We start from the raw sequence: 16,858 nt of genomic DNA, 5'->3' as shown, positions 1-16,858 counted from the left end.
TGGCATCAAATTATTGAGGAAAAGCTGCTGCCCTCTGCCAGAAAGTTGTCAATGGGAAGAGGGTTTACCTTCCAACATGACAATGACCCAAGGCACACGGCAAACTTTAGAACACAGTGGTTGGAGGAGAAAAAGGGTGAATGTCCTTGCATGGCCTAGTCAGAGCTCAGACTTAAACCCCTTTGAAAATCTGTGGAATGACTTGAAGACTGCAGTCCACAAACATTCACCATCAAATGTAACGGAACTTGAGCAGTTCTGCAAAGAAGAGCGGGCAAATATTGCAAAGTCCAGATGTGTAAAGTTAGTAGAGACAAATCCCAACAGACTAAAGGCTGGAATTAAAGCAAAAGGTGGTCCAACAAAATGCTGACATAAGGGGGGGGGGGGTGTCCTTTTCCCAACTCAGTGATTGTTTTTTATATTTCTTATTTTTTCTGACACAGTGTTATATCTTTCACTTGGATGTTATATAAGTTGCAAGAGTAAGAGTAAATACAGCTGTATAAAACAAACTCCATGTCTGTCTTCATTTCAGGCTGCAAAGCAATAAAATGTGATTATTTTAAGGGGGGGGGGGGGTGATTTTTTTTTTTTTCTATACCCACTGTGTATATTACAAATTCTCCGAGGAGATGCAAACTTTTGAGCACAACTGTACCAGTCATCTGTAGAGAGACTATACAGAAGTATGCCCATTGTGCTTGTCATCTGTCAGTCATCACCCTGTATAGAAGTATGCCCATTGTGCCTGTTATGTTGTGCTCGTGACTTGTTCCCCTGTGGCCCTTTATGGGTGTCATCTGTCACTCTGTATTCTGCCTACCAAGCATACATAGATGTATTCACATTATTATTATTGTCTGTCAGCCTATGGCCCCTGTACTCATGACCTGGTCCCCTGTGGGCCCTTTGAAGCTATCATCTGTCACTCTGCACCCATCTACCCAGTCTGCATAGCACCATGTCCATTGTGCTTATCATTCTTCACCACTTATACCCAGTATTCTCCATAGAAATATGCTCATAATTCCTGTCCTTGTCAGCCCATCAACTGTCCTTCGAGACCCTTTATGGCTGTCAGTTGTCATTTTGCACTCCTTAAACCCATTGTATATAAAAATATTTATTTGTTTTTTGTCATCTCAGTCCATTTTCTCTCTGCCTGTACCCCTAATACCCTTTATGGCTTTCATCTGTCTCTCTGCATCCCTTATACGCAGTTTACGTACGTTGTGCCTGTCATCTGTCATTCTGCACCCTAAATACCCAATATATAAAGGAATTTGGTTATTGTGCTTGTCATGTGACATGCTGCTCCCTTTATCCCCAGTCTTCATAGAAATGTGTTCTTTATTCCTTTTAACCTTGGCCTATTCTGCCTGTGAACACTTGTGGATGTCATCTGTCACTCTGCTCCTCTTACACCCAGTATGCACTATATTATCAAAAGTATTGGGACGCCTGCACATGAACTTTAATGACATCTTAGTCTGTAGGGTTCAGTATTGAGTTGGCCCACCCTTTGCGGCTATAACAGCTTCAACTCTTCGGGGAAGGCCGTCCACAAGGTTTAGGAGTGTGTCTATGGGAATGTCTGACCATTCTTCCAGAAACACATTTGTGAGGTCAGGCACTGATGTTGGACGAGAAGTCCCAGTCTCCGCTCTAATTCATCCCAAAGGTGTAATATCACGTTGAGGTCAGGACTCTGTGCAGGGCAGTCAAGTTTGTCCACCTCAAATTCGCTCATCCATGTCTTTATGGACCTTGCTTGGTGCACTGGTGCACAGTCATGTTGGAACAGGAAGGGGCCATCCCCAAACTGTCCCCACAGAGTTGGGAGCATGAAATTGTCCAAAATGTCTTGGTATGCTGACGCCTTAACAGTTACCTTCACTGGAACTAAGGGGCCAAGCCCAACCTCTGAAAAACAACCCCCACATCATAATCCCCCCCTCCACCAAATGATTAAATGTAGTATTTGCTGGGCGGTTGAAGTGCTTAAAGTGGAGTTTTTTTATTACCTCAAGTTTTTGTCTCAGGCATGTCTTTCCGGAAGAGGAGTGGGGAGGCACAGCAGGAAGGGGTGCAAATGCACCACCATCGGAATTGGAGGATGCTAGCCTTACATCTGCTGTGTTTAACTCTCCTGAAAGACCTGAGGCAACTGGCCAGTCTGAGCCATTACGCTTGTCAGGCATTTTAGCAACAGCTAATGCTTCTGCCTCAACCTACGTCACAAAGGACGACTTGGCATCAGCATTAGCTGGGCTGGGGGGAAAACTAAAGGTATGATTGCTTCAGTTTCCCAAGGTGGAAGGAAACGGCATAGATCCCCTTCACCTGAGCCCCCACCTGCATTGGAACAGGATTTGGCAAAAGAGGTGAAAAAAGTGGCAGTAAATGACCGGGAAGAAGGCAGGCCACAGACTCCACTTCTGAGGAGTCAGGTTCTGAAGAACCGTTTTCAGCCTCTCAATCCCAGAGACTACTAATCCAGTCCCTCACGGAGATGGCCTGAACAGGATTTAAATTATCGCCTGTAGAGGTCCCTGAGGATTCCTTTTCTTCCTTCGGTCTCCACAGAGTTCGCAGGCTTTTCCCTTGCATCCGTTGCTAGAGCAGATTGTGTATGCTGACTGGGATCACCCCGATAAACTTTTTATTCCTCTTAAAAGGTTTGCACTTTTGTACCCTATGGAAGAAAAGTTTATAAGAAAATGGAATATATCTGTGTACACTGCCATTTCCTCTGTGAATAAGAGTCTTACCTGTCCTGTAGATAAAGGCCTAGGTGTTTAAAGATCCAGCAGACAAGAAATTGGAGGCTTTATTAAAGACTTCATATGCTATTGCCGGGTCTGCTGCACAACCGACAGTGGCAGCTTTTGGTATCTGTCAGTCTTTAAAGGACCAGGTGAAGCGAGTAACTAAGACTGTTCCCAATCAAGGATTATCTGCGGAGGATTTGGCAGAATTACCTTGTTCCTTATGTTTTGCAGTAGATGCCCTTAAGGATTCCATACAACAGATGTCCTGGTTGGTCCTGCTGTTAGTACATATGCGCAGGATTCTGTGGTTAAAAAAACTGGTCTGCGGAATTACCCTGCAAAAGATTATTAGCTGGTTTCCCCTTTCATGGGGAGCGGCTATTTGGATAAGTACATCCACAAGATTTCAGGGGGTAAGAGAGCGCTTCTACTAGTTAAGAAGAGGAGTAGACAACCTTCCTTTAAGGTGTCTAGTGCTTCAGTACCCAGCACTTCTAATTTCAGGCAATATCGACGGCCTCAGCCGTCCGGGTCTAGGGGAAAGCATCAAGGCCGGGGCAGAAAAAGCCCTGGGCCCAGAGACCCCCTAAAGTCAGTCCCAAGCCCTCCTTGTGAAGGGGCGCCCCCACTCACACGGGTGGGGGGGAGGCTATTAGAGTTCTCAGATGCCTGGGAAGAAGTGATCCGAGACAGGTGGGTTGTTTCTACCATGTCTCAGGGGTACAAAATAGAATTCCAGGGGCTTCCCCCTCTTGGTTCTTAAGGTCCAACGTCCCAATAGACCCGGTAAAAAGAGGTCTTTTCTTCAGGCAATAGATCAGCTAGGGTCACAAGGAGTGATTTCAGAGGTTCCAGTCAATGAAAGATTCAAGGGTTTTTACTCAAATCTTTTCATAATCCCAAAGCCAAATGGAGATGTAAGGCCTATTCTGGCCCTCAAGGTTCTGAAACAGTTACTAGTCATTCGTTCTTTCCGAATGGAGTAAATTCATTCAGTCGTAGCCTCCTTGCATGGAGAGGAATTCTTGGCGTCCATAGACATCAAGTATACGTACCTACACGTGCCAATCTGCAGGTCCCATCAAAGGTTTCTGCGATTCGCAGTGGGCGATCAACATTTTCAGTTTGTGGCGCTACCCTTCGGGTTAGCCATGGCACCTTGGGTTTTCACAAAGGTATTGGCTCCAGTATTGGCAGTTCTAAGATCTCATGGAATATCAGTTGCAGGATACCTGGATGATCTACTATTGATAGATCAAACGGTTCCAGACCTGAGGCAGAATGTAGCCCGGGCGGTTCAATTCTTGGAGCAACTGGGTTGGGTTCTGAACTGGTCAAAATCGGCTCTGCAGCCGGTTGAGCGACTAGAGTATCTGGAGCTAATACTAGACACGGTCAAGGCAAAGGTATTTTTGCCACCAGAGAAGGTCAGAGTCATGACAAACCACGTCCAGGTCATAAAAAGGAAAAGATATCCCTCCATTCGCCTGTGTATGAGGCTACTGGGGAAAATGGTATCTTCATTCGAAGCAGTCCCTTATGCACAGTTCCTCTCCAGACCACTTCAGAACAACATTCTGTCTGTCTGGAACAAGACTGTCCAGACTGGCACATGTCTCTTCGGCTGACGGTGCGTCAGAGTCTCAGTTGGTGGATGTTAACCAAGAATCTGGTAAAGGGAAAGTCCTTTTTGCCTGTGGTCTGGAGGGTGGTGACGACAGTCTCTCTGGATGGGGGGCCGTCCTAGAGGAGGCCACTGTCCAGGAGGGAGAGGAGCTTGACCATCAACATTTTGGAGATTTGGGCAGCTCGCTTGGCTCTAAGCTTCTGGACTTCCAGACTACAGGGATGTCCTGTGAGGGTCCAGTCGGACACTGCCATGGCTGTGGCATACATCAATCACCAGGGAGGCACCAGGAATCAGACAGCCCAGAAGGAAGTGGATCGCATGCTGACCTGGGCAGAAAGATTTGTTCCATCCCTATCGGTGGTGTTTATTCCGAGAGTGGAGAATTGGCAGGTGGACTTTCTGAGTCAGCAGCAAATGTTTCCAGGGGAGATCTTTGCATCGATCTGCCGCCGGGGGGGGGTTCCGGATGTAGACCTGCTGGTGTCCAGGCTCAACAGGAAACTAGACAGTTTTGTGTCCAGAACTAGGGACCCGCTTTCATTAGCGGCAGATGCCTTGATAATTCCGTGGGATCAGTTTTTTTCCCTGATATACGCCTTCCCTCCAATCCGGCTGTTGCCAAGGCTCCTACACAGGATCCGGGAAGAGAGAAAGCTGGTGATCCTAGTAGCCCCAGCCTGGCCCAGAAGGACTTGGTACGCACAGATTGTAAGACTGGCGGTGGGAAACCCTTGGGTTCTTCCACTCAGTCCAGATCTGCTCTCACAGGGTCCAATATTGCACCCTCCTTTACGGTCTCTAAATTTAACTTGAAACCAAGATCTTAAAGGACTGGGGCATTTCTGGGTTAATATTGTCTACCATGTTGAATGCTAGAAAGCCAGTCTCTAGAAGAATCTACTATAGAGTCTGGAAATCCCCTATTGCCTGGTGTGAGGCCAGGAGGTGGCACCCCTGCAGAGATATCATCGGGAGAGTTTTGGCTTTTCTGCAAAAAGGGGTGGATATGAATCTGGCCTCGAGTACAATTTAAGGGTCAAATTTCGGCCTTAGCAATCTTTTTTCAGAGGCCTATTGCTTCTCACTCCTTAGTACGAACGTTTGTACAGGGGATGATTTGTGTACATCCACTGGTCAGGCCGCCACTGTGCCCTTGGTATTTAAATTTAGTCCTGGGGGTTTTACAGAGGCAGCCTTTTGAGCCTACCCAGCAAATTCCTCTGGTCCTCTTGACAAGAAAATTAGTTTTCTTGGTGGCAGTAACGTCGGCCAGGAGTGTGTCGGAGTTGGCGGCTCTGTCTTGTAAAGAACCTTATTTGATCTTGCACCAGGAGAGAGCGGTTTTGCGGCCACAACCAGAATTTTTGCCCAAGGTAGTGTCCAGTTTTCATCTAAATCAGGATATCATTCTACCTTCCTTTTTTCCGAATCCACAGTCTGCAGAGGAGAATTTTTTGCATTTTCTTGATGTAGTACGGGCTATCAGGGTCTATCTGAGAATGTCAGCTCAGATGCGGAAGACTGATGTTCTGTTTGTATTACCAGCAGGTCCCAGGATGGGACAGGCGGCATCTAAGCCAACTATGTCTCAATAGGTCCGCCAGGTGATTGTTCAGGCTTATGGATTAAGGGGTAAGGCCCCACCTTTTCCAGTAAGGGCACACTCTACCAGAAGAGTGAGTGCTTCATAGGCAGTTCATCATCAAGCATCGATGGCTCAGATTTGCAAGGCTGCTACTTGGTCTTTGGTGCATACATTCACTAGGTATTATCAAGTGAATGTTAGGACTCAGGAGGATGTTGCATTTGGATGCAGTGTACTGCAGGCAGCAATATAGATCCTGTTGTTCTAATGGTATTTCTTTGGTCATAATGGGTTCCCTCCCCTCAAAAGCATTGCTTGGGGACATCCCAGTTAGTTATTATGGCTGCTCTGTGTCCCGTGATATACAATAAAGAAATTAGAATTTTTTTCTACAGCTTACCTGTAAAATCCTTTTCTTGGATTACATCATGGGACACAGAGATCCCTCCCCTCTTGTCTGGGAAGTTTGCTTGCTACAAAACCGAGGTACTTTCTGTGTAGGAGGGGTTATATAGAAGAGGACTTCCTGTCTTTTTGGTTTGCCAGTGTCCATTCACCTATAGGTGGTGTATAACCCAGTTAGTTATTATGGCTGCTCTGTGTCCCGTGATGTACTCCAAGAAAAGGATTTTACAGGTAAGCTGTAGAAAAAATCCTAATATTAGTTCAACCAATAGGCGATTTGTCTCTTTTTGTGCAGTGAGTACCTATGCATTAGCCACAGCGTTTAATCAGTTCCTCCATTGCTTTTATAACCTGCGTGGCCTTAACCCAGGACATGGGACTGGCCTGCACCCCTCACACTGCCCGCATTCTCCACCAATTGTCAGGATCAGAGGGGTAAACAGGCTATTTTTTTTATCAGACAGTTCAGTAAACTTAAAGTCCGCTTTGTTGGTCAGCAAACAGAAAATAACAGGCTTTGTCTTCAGATTCAGCTCAAGCAAGACATATAAAGCTTCCCGGCAGTACAATACACAGTCCAATATGCATAAATCCTAGCATGTTCAGTTATATCACACAGTATTCAATGTCCTCCTAACAGGCAATCTCACCAAGCAGGTACATCTCAAACAATTGAGTCTCGGTTCTCATCTCTGCATTGAGGAAAACTGCCATCAACCATGCTCTGTGATCAGCTGCCTAATAAACAGGCCTGAAGGGGAAGTACCTGCCCTCTACAATTAAAGTGGTTTTAAAGCCTTAACATTTTTTACCTTAAAGCGTTTGTAAAGGTGTTTTTTTTTTTTTTTTAAAATAACAAACATGTTATACTTACCTTCACTGTGCAGCTCGTTCTGCACAGAGTGGCCCCGAACCTCGTCTTCTGGGGTCCCTCGGCGGCTGTTTCAGCTCCTCCCCGCAAGCATTCACCACCTTAATGCGAGCTCCCTCGCACGGTGGTGAGTGCTTGCGGGCGCGCTCCCGTGATACAGCCGGCGGCTATAGCCGCTCGCTGTATCACTCGGCCCCGCCCCCCGGCGCGCCGCGTCATCGGATGTGATTGACAGCAGCGCGAGCCAATGGCTGCGCTGCTTTCAATCCATCCACTGCAGCCAATCAGCGGCCAGGGTGAGCGGAGGAACAGATGTCGGGAACGCGAAGCTGACTTTCGAGGCGTCAGGTAAGTAAAACGGGGGGCCTGGGGGCGGCGGTTCTGTCAGAAGTTTTTTCACCTTAATGCATAGAATGCATTAAGGTGAAAAAATTTTTACCTTTACAACCCCTTTAATACATTCCTTGCATTAACCACTTGCCGCCAAAGCACGTACCTGTACGTCATTTGACTTCCAGTGGTCTTACTGGAGTAATGCCTGGTACCATTGTTTAGAGCTGACAGTCGGCTCTCTTGTAATACCTGAACCCAGGCTATTCCGCCACTCGCCCGAGCTCTTACGCCCCACTGGGAGACCCCAGCCGGCACGTCCGCGGGCTGGTCAGAGACCCGAAGAAAGCTGGAGCCCCCCATTTCCCCAGCTCGTCCAGGCTCTTCTGCCCCACCGGGAGACACAAGCCACCTGCCGGCACGTCCGCCGGTTGGCCGGAGACCCGAAGAAAGCTGGAGCCCCCCCTTTCCCCAGCTCGCCTGGGCTCTTCCGCCCCACTGGGAGTCCCGAGCCACCAGCCGGCACATCCGCTGGCTGGCCAGAGATCCGAAGAAAGCCGAGATCGGCTTTGATCTGGTCTCGGATGTAGTAACCTGGAAGTGATGTCATGACAGGGCAGATCATCCCACACGTGAGGTATCAACACGAACGTCAGATCATGGTCAGTAATTCTAGCACAACACTTCTTCTGTACATCTAAAGTGGTAACCTGTAAAGGCTTTTAAAATGTTGCCTATGGATAGTAAAATTTACACTGTTTGTCGCCGTTGTGCAGACATGCGCAATTTTAAAGCATGACATGTTTCGTATTTACTCGACGTGACATCATCTTTAATATTTTACAAAAAAATAGGGTTATGTATTGTGTTTTTTTTTTTGCATTAAAATTTTAAGAAGTGTATTTTTTTCCCCCAAAAAAACTAGGTTTGAAAAACCACTGCACAAATATCACGTGACATATATAATTGGAAAACCCACTAATTCCCTACGGCCTCTGCTTTAAAAAAATATGTTTGGGGGTTCTAACTAATTTTCTAGCAAAAATAAACAGATTTTCACATATAAACAAAAGGTGCCAGAAAATGCCTTGTCTTCAAGTGATTAAGGTAAAAAAATGTTTAGTCAGCGAATTTGGCCCCTCTAAACCCCCCCTTATACTTACCTGAGCCCTCATTTGATCCAGCGCTGTTCACGTTTGCAGCTCTTTTCTCCCCTCACATCTGTGTCTCACTTGCTTTGCTGGCTCCCAGTGCTGTCAATCAAAGCCAGGGAGGGGCTCCAAGTCCCGTTGCCTGTGTCAATGGATGAAGCATGCACAAGTAAAAACTGGACAGGGAGAAGGGCCAGGAGCGCTGGCGGGGGACCCGTGAAGAGAAGGTTCGGGGCCGCTCTGTACAATTCCATTGCACAGAGCAGGTAAGAATAGAGATGTTTACTATTTCAAAAATAAAGACCTTTTATAATCATGTTAACCTGACAAAGGCTGACTCTCCACATACACCCCCCCCCTCCTCCCTCCATAGAGCATCGACTTTATGACTGTCAACCTTTCTCTTTCCAGGATTTGATCAGATTCACATGATAGGTCTGGTAGGGCTTTCTCTTTGTGGGCTGGTAGACCTTATAGTTAACCTTTCTTGCCCTTTCCATGATTTTTAAGGGTCCATGCCATTTTGCAAGAAACTTGCTCTCCCCGGTAGGCCCTAACACAATCAGCCAATTCTCAAGTTTAAACTCTCTGACCTTAGCAGACCAGTTGTATTCTCGACTCTGGACCCTTATGTGTGGTCTACTAAAATGTTCAGTCACTTCATCATTTTCTTTGGTTACTCTGTACCGCAAATCATGATTTACAGCAAATTTGAGGAACCGCATATCCGTCCCAGGTTGCTGTGGCTCACCACTTAGATCTGTGACCTGTTCCCTGACAGGGATAAACATAAGGTCCTTCATTTTAGCACTAAGAAGATCTTCCCGGGATGCCTTGAGATCTGTCTGGAAGTCTGGCTCAGAGAAAGGAGTCTCCGTTTCCAATCCTGCAAACACTTCCAGGGGACCTGGGTCAGTTCCTACAGGTTCACATACCTCCTGACACATATCGTCATTATTCACAAACTGAAGCATAGTATTAACTACTTCATCTGAGGGTTCCTCCTTTTTAGGGGAGGCAGCTTTTGTTCATACAAGTCCCAAAATATGGGGCAGTCTCGCCCAATTAGCAAGTCATGAGGCGGGAATACCCCAACTTTAAATGTAGCAGTTCTTGCTAATGTGGACATGGAAACATGGGCCACCGGATAGTCTTTGACATCACCATGCACAGAGACAACGCTAACTTGTTTTCCTGGTATCATCTTTCTCTGTAACCTGTCCAATCGAAGCAGGATGACCTCACTCCCTGAGTTAGGGAGTGCTGCAACCTTTTGTTGATTTGACCTGCACCACACACTCATGTGGATTCACACTTTTCTCAGTGGATACATAGAGCGCCAACACCCCACATCACATTTCATCGGCTCCTCCTGCTTTGGACACTGGTCTGCCACATGACCCAGTTGGTGGCAGGACCAACAGTAAATCTCACAGGGTGCTCTTTCCCCCTGACAGCTCTCAGGAGGGTTTGCTGCTGGGGTGCTCCTGGCGGGAGTGTTATGCACCCGAGCACTTACCATGTGGTCAGCAGGTGCCATCTTGGGGCTGGAATGCACCTCATTGATCCGGCCCAGCTCTCTGCTTGCAGAAGGGCCCTCGCACAAGATTTCTGCACAGCTGTATCGATCAACTGCGGTGGCCGTCTCATCCAGGGACTGGGACCATGCAGAAACCGGTCCAGTGTAACTCCTGTGGGGTGCTCCTGGTGGAAGTGTTATGCACCCAAGCAGACACCATGTGGTCAAGAGGTGTCATCTTGGAGCTGAAACGCACTTCCTTGGTCCGGCCCAACTCTTGGGTTGCAGAAGGGCTTTCACACAAGCTTTCTGCACAGCTGTATAGCTCAACTGTGGCAACCATCTCATCCAGGGACTGGGACCATGCAGAAACCAGTCCAGTGTAACTTGCTCCACAATCGGAGTGGGTGTCTTTTTTTCTCAGGTTTTATCCATTCTTGAAGTAGATACATTAGATGATACAGCTGCACATGGGCAGGCTTAGTCCTGCCACAGCGCCAGGCATGAACCCGATTCGCCTTCAGCAGCAACAGTCACCCCCAGATTGGCTAGTATTTCCGCCTTTAGCTGTATATAGTCCTGTGCTGACTCTGGGGCCATGTCACAGTATGCTTGTTGGGGATCTGCAGTCGGGAAAGGGGCCAGCCAATCTGCCCAATCTTCCTCAGGCAGTCCTTCTCTTGTTACTCAAAAAGCACCAAATAAGCTTCAATGTTATCTGTGGCTATAATCTTTTGTAGAGCCCGCTGCACAGCCTTCCAGGGGTCAACCTTCACAACAGAGCCACCTCTCATTTTTTCAGCCTGCTTGGTCACCGCCAGTTCAACTAGTAGGTTATTTGTCTCTTCACAGCGAGTGCCTGTGCATTAGCCACTGCTAATTGTTTAATCAGTTCCTCCATTGCATTTTCAGATCATTTTATAGCCTGTGTGGCTTTAAGCCAGGACATGGAACTGGCCCGCACCCCTCATACTGCCCGCATTCTCCACCAATTGTCAGGATTAGAGGGTTAAATGAGCTAATGTCAGACAGTTCAGTAAACGTCCACTTTGTTGGTCAACAAACAGAAAATAACAGGCTTTGTCTTCAAATTCAATTGAAGCAACACAGATACAGATTCCCATCAGTACAATACACAGTCCAATATGCATAAATCTCAACTTGTTCAGCCACATCACACACAGTATTCAATGTCCCACTAACAGGCAATCTCACCAAGCAGGTATGTCTCAGACAATTGAGTCTCAGGCTGCATCCAGATCTCCTCTCTGCAGAGAGCGAAACTACCATCAACCACCCTCTCTGATCAGCTTTTTTTTTTTTACACAAAATTGTCATAATAGTAAGTTATTTCTTACACACAGCATATGCATACTTTCAGTTACACCCCAAAATACATTCAGCTACTCCTCCCGAGTATGGTGATACCACATGTGTGGGACTTTTTCACAGCCTGGCCACATAGAGAGGTCCAACATGCAGGGAGCACCACCAGGTGTTCTAGGAGCATAAAATACACATAAAATTTCCTAACGACCTATCACACTTTTGAAAGCCCTGGAGCACCAGGACAATGGAATTTCCCACAAAATGACCCAATTTTAGAAAGCAAACACCCCTAGGTATAGTCTATGAGGAATAATGAGTCTTTTGAAAGGTTAATTTTTTCCACATGTCTTCGGAAAATGTGGAAAGAAAATGAAAACTTTTTTTTTTTTTTTTTTTTTACAGAAAGTGGGCAATTTATAAGATATTACACCCCAAAATACATTCTGCTACTCGTCCCGAGTATGGCGATATCACATGTGTGAGACTTTTACACAGCCTGGCCACATAGAGAGGCCCAACATTGAAGTAGTACCTTCAGGCATTCTACAAGCATAAATTGCACATATAATTTAATTCCTTCCTATCACACTTTTGAAAGCCCTGGAGCACCAGGACAGTGGAATTACACACAAAACGACTCCATTTTGGAAATCAAAGACCCCAATGTATATTCTATGAGGCATGGGCTACATATAGGTACTTGGGTACTCTGATGGGCTGGTGACAGATACTCGGGTACTCTGATGGGCTGGTGACAGGTACTCGGGCACTCTGATGGGCTGGTAACAGGTACTCGGGTACTCTGATGGGCTGGTGACAGGTACTCGGGTACTCAGATGGCGGGGGGCCCGCAGGAGCGGCGAGAAGCAGAGGACGTCATATGACGACCGCCCGGAGGACAGAGTGTTCCTGCGGACGTCATATGACAATGGCCCGGTATGGAAGTGGTTAAACATTGCTCAATTGGTACTTAGGGACCCAAAGTGTGCCAAGAAAATATCCCCCACAACATTACACCACCACCACCAGCCTAAATCATTGATACAAGGCAGGATGGATCCATGCTTTCATGTTGTTTAAGCCAAATTCTGACCCTACCATCTGAATGTCACAGCTGAAATAGAGACTCATCAAACCAGGCAACATTTTTCCAATCTGCTATTGTCCAATTTTGGTGAGCCTGTCCGAATTGTACCCCCCTTTTTTTCCTGTTCTTAGCTGACAGGAGTGGCACCCGGTGTGGTCCTCTGCTGCTGTAGCCAATATGCTTCAAGGTTCGATGTGTTGTGCATTCAGAGATGGTATTCTGCATACCTTGGGTGTAACAAGTGGTTATTTGAGTTACTGTTGCCTTTCTATCATCTCAAACTAATTTGTCCATTCTCCTATGACATCAACAAGGCATTTTCCTCCACACAACTGCCGCTCACTGGATATTTTCTCTTTTTCGGACCATTCTCTGTAAACCCGAGAGATGGCTGTGCGTGAAAATCCCAGTAGATCAGCAGTTTTTGAGATACTCAGACCAGCCCGTCTAACACCAACAACCATGTCACGTTCAAAGTCATTTAAATCCCCTTTCTTCTCCATTCTGATGAACAGTTTGAACTTCAGCAAGTCGTCTTCACCAGATCTAGATGGCTAAATGCATTGAGTTGCTGCCATGTGATTGGCTGATTAGCAATTTGTGTTACCAAGCAATTTAACAGGTGTACCTAATAAAGTGGACAGTGAGTTTATATTCCCTGTTCTTCTATTCCTACTTCTGGTATGTTATAGGCCCATGTTCCTTGTAACTTTTGAACTGTCTGTCACCTCTCAAGCTGAACCCAGTATATATGTGTGATTTACGTCCCTACACACACATATATGAGGTCCCTTTATTCCGGTTAAGTTTATAGGCCCATTCGTTCTGTTCTTGTAACCTGTCCCCCTTGAGACCCCTTATGGCTGTCATCTGTCACTCTGCTCCCCTTCAACCCAGTATACATACTTATACATGTGCCTGTCATGCATGTGATCTTTCTTGCACCACATAGACCCAGTATATACAGTGCCTTGAAAAAGTATTCACACCCCTTGAAATTTTCCACATTTTGGAATGTAACAACCAAAGACATAACTGTATTTTATTGTAATTTTATGTGATGGACCAACACAAAGTGGCACATAATTGTGAAGTAGAAGGAAAATGATAAATGGTTTCAAATCTTTTTACAAATAAATATGTGAAAAGTGTGGCGTGTATTTGTATTCATCCCCCTTTATTCTGATATCCCTAACTAAAATCTAGTGGAACCAATTACCTTTGGAAGTCACCTAATTATTAAATAGAGTCCACCTGTGTGTAATTTAATCTCAGTATATATACAGCTGTTCTGTGAAGCCCTCAGAGGTTTATTAGGGAACTTTAGTGAACACAGCATAATGAAGGCCAAGGAACACACCAGACAGATCAGTGATAAAGTTATGGAGAAGTTTAAAGCAGGGTTAGGATATAAAAAATATTCCAAGCTTTGAACATCTCACGGAGCACTGTTCAATCCATCATCCGAAAATGGAAAGAGTATGGCACAACTGCAAACCTACCAAGACATGGCCGTCCACCTAAATTGACTGGCCAGGCAAGGAGAGCATTCATCAGAGAAGCAGCCAAGAGGTCCATGGTAACTCTGGAGGAGCTGCAGATATCCACAGCTCAGGTGTGAGAATCTGTCCACAGGACAACTATTAGTCGTGCTCTCCACAAATCTGGCCTTTATGGATGAGTAGCAAGAAGAAAGCCATTGTTATGAGAAAGCCATAATAAGTCCCGCTTCAGATTGCAGGAAGCCATGTGGGGGACACAGCAAACATGTGGTGTCATCTGGTCAGATGAAACCAAAGTTGAACTTTCTGGCCTAAAAAGCAAAACGCTATATGTGTGGCGGAAAACTAACACTGCACATCACCCTGAACACACCATCCCCACTGTGAAACATGGTGGTGGCAGCATCATGCTATGGGGATGCTTCTCTTCAGCAGGGACAGCGAAGCTGTTCAGAATTGATGGGAAGATGGATGGAGCCAAATACAGGACAATCTTAGAAGAAAACCTGTTAGAGTCTACAAAAGACTTGAGACTGGGGCGGAGGTTCACCTTCCAGCAGGACAACGACCCTCAACATACAGCCAGAGCTACAATGGAATGGTTTAGATCAAAGCATATTCATGTGTTAGAATGGCCCAGTCAAAGTCCAGACCTAAACCCAATTGAGAATCTGTTCACAGGCGCTCTTCATCCAATCTGACAGAGCATGAGCTATTTTGCAAAGAAGAATGTGTAAAAATGTCACTCAAAGCTGGTAGAGACATCCCCAAAAAGACTTGCAGCTGTAATTGCAGCGAAAGGAGGTTCTGCAGAGTATGGACTCGGGGGCTGAATACAAATGTACCCCACACTTTTCATTTATTTATTTGTAAAAAAAAATTTTCTTTCCACTTCACAATTATGTGCCACTTTGTGTTGGTCTATCACATAAAATCACAATAAAATACATTTTACGTTTGGTTGTAACATGACAAAATGTGAAAAATTTCTAAGGGTATGAATACTTTTTCAAGGCACTGTATAGAAATGGTCATTTTACTTTGGGTATGTTATTGGCTCATGCCCCCCGCACCAGTGACCTTTCATGCTGAAACCATTGTCCTCTATCATTTTGCATTCAGTGTGTGCCTACAGTACTGTGCAAAGATTTTAGGCACGTGAGAAGAAATGCCGTAAAGTAAGAGTGCTTTCAAAAATATCAATTTTAATGTTTTTTTTTTTAATCAATGTTTGTGAACAGAAGAAAAATCAAAATCAAATCAATATTTGGTGTAACCACCGTTTGGCTTCAAACTAGCATCAGTTCTTACAGTTGCACACTTTGTACACTTGCACAAAGTCAGGGATTTTTTAGGATGAGAGTCAGGTGTATGATTAACCAGATGTACCAAGCAGGTGCTAATGATCTTCAATTTCATATGTAGGTTGAAAGTCATTAACCGAAACAGAAACAGCTGGGTAGGAGGCTTAAAACTGGGTGAGGAACAATCAAACTCTACTACTAAGGTGAGGTTGTGGAAGACCGCTTGATGTCACAGGTCATACACCATGCCAAGACTGAGCACAGAAACAAGACATGAGGTAGTTATACTGCATCAGCAAGGTCTTTCCCAGGCAAAGATTTCAAAGCAGACTGGGGTTTCAAGATGTGCTGTTCAAGCTATTTTGAAGAAGCACAAGGAAACGGGCAAAGTTGAGGACCGTAGACGCAGTGGTCGGCCAAGGAAACTTAATGCAGCAGATGAAAGATACATCCTTCTTACTTCCCTTCAAGACTGGAAGATGTCCAGCAGTGCCATCAGCACTGAACTGGCGGAAACCAGTGGGACCCAGGTACACCCTTCTACTGTATGGAGAAGACTGGCCAGAAGTGGTCTGCATGGAAGAATTTCATCCAAAAAGCCATATCTTCGATGTAAAGACGAGGAAAAGGCTGCAGAGAGACTGCAGGAGATCAGCAGCACCGAGACACAAAAATGGATGAAAAAAGGTGAAAACAAGAATTTTTTCCCAACCTTTTGCCACCCACGTAGCGCATATGTGCAGCGACAAAGAGGTTGGGCTTTAAAGACCACACGTTGCATCCACAGTATGGGCAGCCAAGGTTTTTGTGCTGAGAAAGCGCTCAATGTGTACTCTCAGCACAGAGACTGAGCTGTCAGACCGCTCCTGACCTGCTAGTGGTGGGCTTCCGATCATGTAAGCACTGTGACAGCCAATCACAGTGGTCATGTTATCGGGCAGTCTGTCCCACTACCCAGGCGTAAAGAACCATTTGAAGGGATGCTGGGGCTGGGCAGAAAGGAGTTGAACAAAAGCTGTGTGTGACATGCAGTGCTTTGCTTTTTCCTCTTCCAGCTCCAGCTTAGCTTAGTAGCAGCCTTCCCGAGCCATTTAAAGTGAGGTTCCAGCCACAAAAAAAAAAATTTAAAGTCAGCAGCTACAAACACTGTAGCTGCTGACTTTAAATAAGTAGACTTACCTGTCCTGGGTGCCCGCGATGTCGGCCGCCCGAGGCCGTCCCGTCCCTCAGCTCTCGGGTCCCGGCACCGCCATCCTAACTAAGGCAAACATGCAGTGGAGCCTTGCGGCTTCACTGCCAGTTTCCTACTGCACACGCGCTCTGTGAATGGCCCCATGGTTTTCTGGGAACACACACAGTTCCCAGAAGGCA

At 46.0% G+C, this 16,858-nt stretch overlaps 1 protein-coding gene across 2 annotated transcripts in view; it reads left to right on the top strand.

The window, feature by feature from the left end:
* MAPRE1 (microtubule associated protein RP/EB family member 1) overlaps positions 1-16,858 on the top strand; it is an 80,451-nt gene that overhangs the window by 10,748 nt on the left and 52,845 nt on the right. The window contains exon 2 of one of the 2 annotated variants that reach the window (XM_073607276.1): positions 15,609-16,174. The exons of the other annotated variant lie outside the window; for it this stretch is intronic. Coding sequence (XP_073463377.1) covers positions 15,733-16,174 — 442 coding nt within the window. The 5' untranslated portion in view covers positions 15,609-15,732. The remainder of the gene's footprint in view (positions 1-15,608; positions 16,175-16,858) is intronic. 2 annotated transcript variants of the gene reach the window in all.

The sequence above is a fragment of the Aquarana catesbeiana genome, linkage group LG12, assembly GCF_042186555.1.
Source record: "Aquarana catesbeiana isolate 2022-GZ linkage group LG12, ASM4218655v1, whole genome shotgun sequence".
Classification (NCBI taxonomy): Eukaryota; Metazoa; Chordata; class Amphibia; order Anura; family Ranidae; genus Aquarana; species Aquarana catesbeiana.
Note: the sequence above shows the minus strand (reverse complement) of the source record. Positions and strands in the feature narration are given on the sequence as shown.